The following is a 9,717-nucleotide window of genomic DNA, read 5'->3' as shown; positions in this document are numbered from 1 at the left end:
TCGTGTCCATTTAAAATTTTCTGTAAAACTGTGTTGCAAATTGGCTTTAAAGACCGGCGTTGTTCTTACGGGCTTGATGACAGTGAACCAAGGTACACCCCACCATTATAAACACAAGGCCTAAAATGGTAGCTTCCTTTTTAGATTACGACCCAAGCAAAATGGGAAACTGCAGAGAGGCATTATGTCAAAATGTACTTTTAAAACATTTAAACTGGCTGAATTCTGGGCCACTAGGCACAAATGTAAAGTAGGCAGCAGGCCGCACTGTACCTGATGGGCTCTTAATCACAATAGGATACACACACAATGCAGAATTGGAGGAAGTGGAGGTCAACAGGAGCCCTGAAGGGGTTACTCTGGCCTCATTATAAAGACATCTGATTGCTTTTGTAATGGTCTACATTACATTAAATACAAGATGTGTGTTTTTTTTTTTTTTTTAATTTTGAATCACTTTTTTAAATTCTCATTTTAAGCTTGCTTTCTATGGAAATGTATATTTGCAATACATGGAAAATCCACAGACTTATATCAACAGACAAAAATTGGATTCTCCAAAATTCTAAATAACTTTGTTGATGTTGCCTTTAATTGCAAAATACAATGTGATTTTATTAATGACGGAAGTGATATAAATGTTATATTACTTTCTATATATTTTGGTGTTTCAACTTTTTTTTTTTTTTTTTAAATGCAGCCTAGTTAATTTATATATTTTACTAGAACTTGTGTTTTGTTTGTCTGATGCAGTACAGCAACAGAATAAATATATTTGGTTAAATAAAAGCAGTGATTTTTTAAAAACACGCTCTGTTGGTGGAGAACTTTGATTAAATGTGAGCCGTCTCATCAGGTAGTTGATGATAATTGAATGTTAAGACACTTGTCTCCCAGGAATGCCTCCCCTCTCTCCACCACCGTCATCAACAAGTGTCTCGCGCACCCTCGGAGCCTTTTCAGTTGCAAATGCATGCGCGCACACACACCGCAGCTCTGCGCTCTCCCATTGGTCCACAGCCGGCTGACTGCACGAGAATAGGGGAACTTTTAGAGTGAACGGGCAGATGAGTTCAGTGTGTGAGTTGGCCGACTGACAACAAGTGGTTTTCCGCTGAGAACTATTTCACAGCTCGGAGGAGAGGCAGCTGCTCAGTGTCTTCAGTGTGTTTCACTAACAAAGTAATGACTGACACTACCGCGCTCAGCTTTTAAGAGAAACCTGCTCGTCCGCTGCGGTGTTTGTGTGTCCCGGATGAGTCGTGAGTAATTAGTTGATTTGCATCACCCGGCGCTCCCGGTTCAATCTGCAGGGAAACCTGGCCACAAGTCGCCAGGTGGACGGCGACAAAGGCTGCTGAGTGCTCAGCGTTTCAACTTCTTTCTAACTCACCATAACTTTCCTACACCTGTCCAACATGTACAGCATGATGGAGCACGAGCTGAAGCCGACCGGCCAGCCTCCTTCTCACCAAACCACCCAGGGAATGTCACCGGTCACCGGCAACATGACCGGGAGCATGGGCAGCAACGGCAACTCTCACCCGAGCTCCAAAACGGCGTGCGCACCTGGAGTGGACCCCATGGATAAAGTCAAGCGGCCCATGAACGCGTTTATGGTGTGGTCCAGGGGACAGAGGCGCAAGATGGCTCAAGAAAACCCCAAAATGCACAACTCAGAGATCAGCAAGCGGCTCGGAGCGGAGTGGAAACTCCTAACCGACGCCGAGAAGCGGCCTTTCATCGACGAGGCCAAGCGGCTGCGCGCGGTCCACATGAAGGAGTACCCCGACTACAAGTACAAGCCGCGCCGCAAGACAAAGCCCCTGCTCAAGAAGGACACTCAGGTGGGCAAGTACCCGCTGTCAGCCGGGAACCTACTGGCGGCGGCGCAAGGCCAAGGTGGCAGCCCGAGGATGGACAGCTACGGCTGGGGTCCCACCGGGGGGTACGCCGGCATGCAGGGCGAGGCGCTCGGCTACACGCAGCAGCTCCACCGGTATGACCTGTCAGCTCTCCAGTACCCACCTGCGATGACGGCGGCGCAGACGTACATGAACGGAGCCAACTCCTACAGGTGAGTGTGTGGAGGCCACAGGAAGTTTTGCGGACAGGTGTAGCCTATAATAGTGTCCACTTTAAAACTAAGATTTGCGTAAAAACTTCTATGGATTTGACGCATTTGGCACCTTTTTAATAACGCTACTATGGAGGCCAATAAAACGCCAACACTGCTAAATCTGATTGTGGTTTTCATGTATTTAATTTAATTGTTTAATATGCTGGCCGATTTTGATTAAATCTTACTAGGCCTAGATGCCTAATAATAAAAAGAGATTAAAAATCCCGAACAAGGTCTCCAGCATGTGCCAGCGCATCCACCTGCGTCAGTGAAGTTTATTTTATTTGTCCAAGCCACTACCTCTGCAGTGAAGTCAAAAGCAGTTCAAAATGCAGAACCCTTTTCTAAATATACTTCCTTCATGAACATTCGCACAATTGTTTTTTAGTTTTTAGTCAAAGTTTGTGACTTTATGGTTAGTTCACAAACTAAGAAGCAGCAATAAAGCTTTCACTTCTTTTTTTTTGACAATATCTGATTAGAGTTTGGACAAATGTGAAATAACACAAACTAAAGTGATCAGAAATGGTCTAAAAATCCACCCTCAGTCTGCAGAGTGGCTGATGTGAGATGGCACTCAGAAGTGAGACTTTAATCAGGTGGAAATGTTGAGATAAAGTACATTCAGTCCCATTGAGTCACTGAGGAACACGGCCTACGATGGAACAACAGGCTTCAGTCTGCTGCCTACTTGTTATGCGTGTGACGCTCTGCTCTGGGCTGGGTCCTGCCCGGAATGTTGATCAGGATGACTTGACGGTAGGAAGGACGGCTCTGTGTGTGGTCCTCTACCCACAATCCCCCATTCCTGCTAAAGCATTGTCCCACTTACACTTCTGGGGTCTTTGCCTCCTGCCTTCAGGTCTCCTACCCCCCCCTCCCCATCCCCAGAAAGTACAAAGACTTTGACAAATGTGAGGATGGATGGAATTTTTTTCCAGTATCTGATCATTGGGTCCTTTTTTTGACGGATGACTCTACTTCAGTGTGAACGTTTCAGACATCTTTGTTCTCCAGCAGGTGGAATCCTTTAGAGCTTCCCCTGAGAGATGTTTTGATGCGTGTTATCAGCTCGTCAGGAGCTTTGAGCCATGTTTGGAGGCCAAACTTGTCGATGCCCGTCCCGTCATGTACTGAACAGTAACAAACGATATTAGCAAGTTTTTTAAGTGAGAAAGAGATCGGTCAGAATCTCTTGTCAGCTGAGACTCAGAAAACTTGGATTGTGAGTTTGAAGTCATGGCACAACAACTTTTAAATTCAAATAGTATATTTTTAAAACAAATTTCACTTTTTTGTTTTTATATAATATAAAACTCAGGGCAGGGCCGTATGGAGAAAATCAAATATCGCAACATTTTTATCAAATACCTCGATAGCAATATTGTGACAATGTTTTATGATAGACTATCGGTGCTTTCACAGAATATTTCCACAATGAGACTTTTGATAATTAACCATCAGTAATGTGAATATGATGACTAAGTGGCTAGAGGCAATTAATAAAGCAGTCCAGAAAATTACAGCACTTTACTGTAATTCCTTTTAAAACCAGTAAAAGACAACACTCAATATATGCCAATATCACAAATCTAAGATTATTTCTAGTCTTCTATCAGGATATTAGTAAAATATCAACATATTAAGACCATCTGAATTGGATGGGATGTTGTGTGTTGGCAGGTGTCTCCACAGCAACACTAAAGTGACACATCTCCATGACTCTCCCCTCAGTCATTTGGGCATAATGAAGTTCTGTTCTCCCATTGTGTCTCCTGTTGTCCTGACGCTGTGTTGACCACATGAAGGATTTTATTTTGGCTGTCTGATGTCATTTTTTTGGTCCTAAATATAAGGATGTAGCTGACATGCTCCAAGGCTCTCTTACTTTGAGCATGTTTCAAGTATTCAAGTAGAATCATCCATCCACCCATGTTTGAGTGTCTGATCCTGGTCATATTGTGGTGGTAGTAGAGCAGCTCTAATGTCCTGTTCTCCTATATTGGTTTATTTCTCTTAAAGTGACAGTTAGCCTTTAAGTTCTTATTCTTAAGACTTGTGTAAATGTTTTCATCACCTGATGATGTTGTGTCAAGACTCATCACTGTACCCTACGATGAATTCACTTGTCCTGTGGCAAACTAAAGTTTTTGTGCTCAGACTGGTGAAAAGCAGAGGTGCCTGACTGTCATAGTATTGTGGTGGTGAAAAAAAGTACAATTACAAAATACGAATAGTGAGTGATACACAAATGACTTGAAATTGTACTCAAGTAGATGCAACTTTCCTTAACCTTTGAGAGAAACTTAAGATTCTGCTTCAGTTTAGATTAGGATGTTGAGGACGGTGATTTTACATCAAAAAAGTAGCTTCAGTGTTGTTATATTTAGATACGGTTACAGAACGATGTGTTTAGCCTGTTGTTTTGGCAAAGCACTCGGAGCTTCCTTCCCCTTAGTTCATTAGTTTAATGCTGCTGATTTGGGACAGTGGTTGTCTTCTTGAGGATTTAAATATTTGGTCTATATTTTCAAGTTTATTTTAATCTCATAAAAGAAAACCAGGTGTCAAAAATTGGAAATGAGTTTTGACCTGCTTCAGCCTTTATACCTGCAGCACATTACAGATCCACTGCACATGGCACATTCTCTACTGCAAAAGTGCAGGACAGGGGCTTGATATTGTGTTACTTAAGTGCAGTGAGATGAAAGACAACTTATTACTGCAGCAGAGTATCATAGAAATCGAAAGTCATGGGAGAAGTTTTTGAGATAACTTCTTCGTCTCACTTCTACATTTATATGGTGCATGTATGGTCTGATTTCTCCCGTTAATCAGGCGTCTAGATTTCAATTTTAACTCGTGTCATCTTCTCTCCTGCAGCCCCATGTCATACAGCAGCAGTCCCCAGCAGCCCAGCCCCGTCACCATGTCCATGGTGAAAGCAGAACCAGTGTCCCACTCGCCTCCGACGGGAACGCCCAACCACCACCGCGGCCCTTTGCAGGGCGACCTCAGGGACATGATCAGCATGTACATTCCCGGACCAGGAGGGGACGCCGGCGACCCCACGGCAGCACAGAGGGGCTACACCAGCGTCCAGCAGCACTACCTCACCGGAACCGTCCCACTCACACACATCTAGGACTGGAAGTGGGAGTCGTGGGGGCGGGAGGGTTATCTGAGTGGGAGGAACAGAAATGCTCACGATGCACAGCTGGCGGGACGGGAGATGGAGTCGGGTGTTGGGAGTGGGGGGGTGGGCTTTAGACTGGCAAAGCAAAGAGACAGAAAACGTGAAGGAAAAACCACTTTTCCCCGCATTCAGTAGTCTTACAGTCCCAAAAAGCTGTTCTTCTACCTCTTTGGTGCCACATGAGTTACACACACCCACCACCACACGTACAGAGCGGAGACTCCTCCCTGCCCTCCACCCTCCAGCAGACTTCTCTCCATGATGGCTGCAGTGAAGACAGGGGCCACGTCTGTTTATTGTGTACATATAAGGAAATGTCTTTCTCTGTCTTTTTTTTTTGTATTTTAGAACTTATCCATAATGAGTCAAAAGACCCCTTTAATACCACTCTAAACACTTGCGACACTGGCACTCATGACACTTCCACCATACCCAGTAGGTGCCGGCAGACTGGTCCAGTTAGCAGGTTTAGTCTTCCACAGAGCCAGTGCCCGCCGCCGACACAGATGCACAGATGACCTGCTAACCTGGTCGACGGATCACAATCTCTCAGCCGGTGACGGACGAATCACCTGAGCTGAATCGCTCGTCATCGTCCTGATGTGCGAGCGGAGCTGGAGAGCAGCCGGGTGCCGGAGGGGATCATGGGAAGGAAATGCACAACATGAACGACAGAGCTGTTTTTTTGTATAAAATGAACTCTTTGTGCCTTGACTTTGGTTTAGTACTCTTGTGTTTTTTATATTTTATTTTTAACTGATGAAATCTTGTTGGATGACACGGGAAACACCTGTTGGACAATCAGCGCCGCATCCACGGGAGACAAACAGAGCACACTGGCTTCTTTGATCTGTGGTGTCGCTAAGAACGGAGAGCCATGCTGGTACATTTCAGCAGGTCTAGTGTCCTCGGTCACACCACGTCACTGCTGTTTCTGCTGCCTGTATGAGTTTTATTCACTATATTTAGTTTTAGATTTGATCTTTTGATGTAATTGATGCATTGTTCTGGCAGCATCCTAAGTTGCCACTTGGCTCTAGGCAAGATATTGTTTTTAGGCTCTTTTCTTCCAGTAAGTGAATGAAATTTAATATGAAATGCTACATTTCAGTTGTTTTATTCCAAATAGCAAATTAAGACTTGCAAGTGATGTCTTCCACAAAGTGCACTGGATTGATAAAAGCCCGTCCAGGCATGTTTTTTTAATGACCTGTTAATTCTTTGTGTTTTTACTACCAGTAAAGAGAATGTATCAAAGTGAGTTTCACATTCCAGCTTTTACCTGTGGGTAACTCTATCATTATATAAAGTAACAAGTGCTTTTAATTGTGGTTCTCTCAATCTGACAGTGCTGTCATTTGTCTATTTTTCTGTCTTAGCCTGCTGTCTGGTTACTAGTGCTGCTATGGACCTAAAGGGAACTTTAATTTTCAGCCTACAGAAACTGTGAATATTGAATGTGGTAGATGATTCAGACAGTTTTAACTTTGAAGCATTCCATTACTAACTCGACATGCACTGGAAACAGATGCCTGACTTATTTTTTTTAATGGAAAAAAAGGGAGAGCAGTTTTATTAAAGTAATGCGTGAATGTTTACATTGTTACCCAAGTGTTTAACTTTTATACTGACTCGTATCTCTATTTTTTAGAATGAATTCTCTTGTATGTAAATGCTGCCATATGCTAGAGTTACTGTATGTAGCATTCATGTAAATAATGTATACATTTTTAGGCTCTTATACTAAGAGTCTTGATTCCTTTTTTATTAAAAAAAAATCTTTTGTTATGGCATTCATGACAATATTAATAAAAAGTACAAATCCTTTTTTCATTAATGATGTCACGGTAAATGTTTGTGTACTTTTAGTTCAGCCAAAGAGTGAAAAACCTTCTCACACCACAACAAAAATACATTAATTGGCCACTTTATTAGGTCAACAGCTTTGCCACGAATGTGGCCTTTTCAAAGCTTAGAATCATTTGACGAAAAAATCTAAGTCCACGTCCACTCAATAGTTTAAAGCTTTCATCAGCTGATGGTGTCTAATAATCTGAATAATGTTCAGCTGTTCAACTCTAAGTTGTCTATTCGTGGCCTACATATCGAGAGGTGTTTTGTGCATTCACAGGGTGTCTGCAGGTCTTTAAAAAAGTCTTTAAGTGTCTTAAATTCAATTTGTATTGGGCCTTAGAAATCATTTAGTAGTCTTGAATTTGTGACTGCTTAATTGCCACAAACATCTGATCTTTTTTCATTTATAAATCTAATTTTGTTTTGTCAGAATTAGTCAAGCTGTTCTGTGTCAAAGTCCATATCTCTAAAATTACAAATCCTTAAACCTAACACTGCACTCTGACACCCATATTCCTATATAAAACTGACCTTCTCATGGAACCACATATACTTGTTAGCCTTATACATACCTGCAATGCTTGAATAAGTAATGATTTGTCCAAAAATGTATCTTTATCTTCTTTTGTTTTATTAGAAATTATCTTAAAAAGATCTTAAAGAGCATTAAATTGAAGTGTCTGACACCTGTTGACACACTGAGTCATTAACATACATGAGGAGGCAGAATATTAGAAACAACTTTAAGCACACACAGAATGCAGTCCATCCCGCAATACTCACTACAAACTCAATAACACAGAGTTGACAGCATCCACCAAAACTGAACATTATAATTTTTATGAAGATACAATTTATGGCTGAGCCATTGTATCACAGGTGGACCTAATAAAGTGGCCACTGAGTTTAAGTTGTGCATATTTGTTGGCTATACCATTATTGTTAGTTTTATCCCATGAAAAAGCATTTAGTTGACGCAAAGGATTTGACAAACCAGGCTGTTGTTTCAGATCTGAATGAATTCTTAGCATTGCATTAATTCAATTGACAACTACTTCTGCAAACTTTCAGTTACAGAAACCATTCAGATGTCAAAACGTTATGCCTTTTGAAGACAATTACGCTTGTGTTCAATGTTTTTCTACTTTTTAATCTATTTAAAGTATGGAGCATTTCAATTTAGCTTCTTATTCTGCCAGTTTTACATTTTAACTCCATGTTTTTCAACAGTAAAGTCAGTGTGTTTGAGCTTTCATGTCTTTCACTTTGTTTAATCTTCCTGCATTTTCAGCAATGCCTTTGGATTCAGTTGTCAGCGTTCACACGCATTTCAGCAGGAAATGCTTTTCCCAACTTCCGTGTGATATAAAAATAAGTTACAAAACTTTTTTGCTACAAATGTTTAAATCATCCCAACAAACATCAAATGTGCTATAGTTTTTATTTATTTATTTTTTTTTTGCTAAATTGTGATTATTAGTGCATGGTATCCACTTGGAAGTGCAGGTTGATTTGAAAAGATGAATGCAGACTTGTGTGGTTAATTACAAGACAGTTTTTACATCCCACAGAAATGAATGAAAGTCAATAGTAGGGCAACTATTTAAAATTCTAAATCAGATCAAGATGAGGATCAAACTCATTAATGTAGGGCTAAAGTATACATGGTTTTGAGTACATTTCTCCATATAGTCTATTTATTGTTTTTAAATTAAATGGGCAAATTGAAGATGTATTTTTTCTGATGTATTTCTCACAGTTTATTATTATTGATCCTACTAGCCTAATCTGCCCATTCTCAATCTAACCACGGGCCTTATAATCTCCACAGGTTATGTGCGTGTCACCAGATGAGTTTTGCTGTTTCTCAGCTGTTGCTTCAAACATGACCTCACCCATCCGCATCATTACAGAAAATAAGAATGGCATACCAGCAATCAAAACCGACCTTTTTTTTTTCACTTTCACAGCGTCTTCACAGGCGGAGCCGTCAGCTCTGCCCGGGGCCGCTCAGAATAAACCTGCGGACAAAAGTGAACATTAGCGGGGGAACACGGGTGTCTTGCCGGGGTGGGAAGATGTGATGGGTGAGGGTGAATGGGGGGCGGCAGTCTATAGTGCCTGGAATGATTTAAAGCTCGATTATTTACTTTCTTATCTTTACCCTCTTTTAAAATTCACTTTCCCCGTCGCCCCCTCCTCCTCCCTTTCACTCCCCTCCTCCCCCACGTCTCTCCACAGAGAAAGCGGGTGGATGGCCCGTTCGTAATTGGCCGTGTCGGAGGCGCATTGTCCGAGGCTTTTCAGGCCGCAGGTGCATATAGTAAAGCCGGAGTCTCCGCTCCTCCCCCGGGCGTCTTTGTTCCCTCTCCCCGCTTCCCCCACTCCCCCGCCGGGCAGAAAATTAGGGCTGCTTTTTGGGGCTTCGTCCTCTGGCTTAACCCTTTCACCGACCGCCGCTTTTCTCATGGAAATGGGAGAGAACCCCGCACCGGCTAATCGGTCACTGAGGGGAGGGGATAGGAGGGAGAGGAGGGGGAGAAAA

General features: G+C 42.2%; 1 protein-coding gene across 1 annotated transcript; it reads left to right on the top strand.

Annotated features, from left to right (window-relative positions):
• Positions 1–1,063: 1,063 nt before the first annotated feature.
• Positions 1,064–7,155, top strand: LOC125884214 (transcription factor Sox-19b-like). Its single transcript, XM_049569065.1, has 2 exons — positions 1,064–2,077; positions 5,006–7,155. Exons 1-2 carry the CDS (start codon positions 1,419–1,421, stop codon positions 5,265–5,267), a joined length of 921 nt encoding a protein of 306 aa, XP_049425022.1. The 5' UTR covers positions 1,064–1,418; the 3' UTR covers positions 5,268–7,155.
• Positions 7,156–9,717: the final 2,562 nt, after the last annotated feature.

The sequence above is a fragment of the Epinephelus fuscoguttatus genome, linkage group LG23 (assembly GCF_011397635.1).
Source record: "Epinephelus fuscoguttatus linkage group LG23, E.fuscoguttatus.final_Chr_v1".
NCBI classification, from domain to species: Eukaryota; Metazoa; Chordata; class Actinopteri; order Perciformes; family Serranidae; genus Epinephelus; species Epinephelus fuscoguttatus.
Note: the sequence above shows the minus strand (reverse complement) of the source record. Positions and strands in the feature narration are given on the sequence as shown.

What these genes read in the sequence shown, in the direction of transcription:
- LOC125884214 (XM_049569065.1), top strand. Translation starts at nt 1,419, where the DNA reads ATGTACAGCATGATGGAGCACGAGCTGAAGCCGACCGGCCAGCCTCCT. An exon ending in AACGGAGCCAACTCCTACAG is followed by an intron (nt 2,078 to 5,005) that starts GTGAGTGTGTGG and finishes TCTCTCCTGCAG; the next exon opens with CCCCATGTCATACAGCAGCA.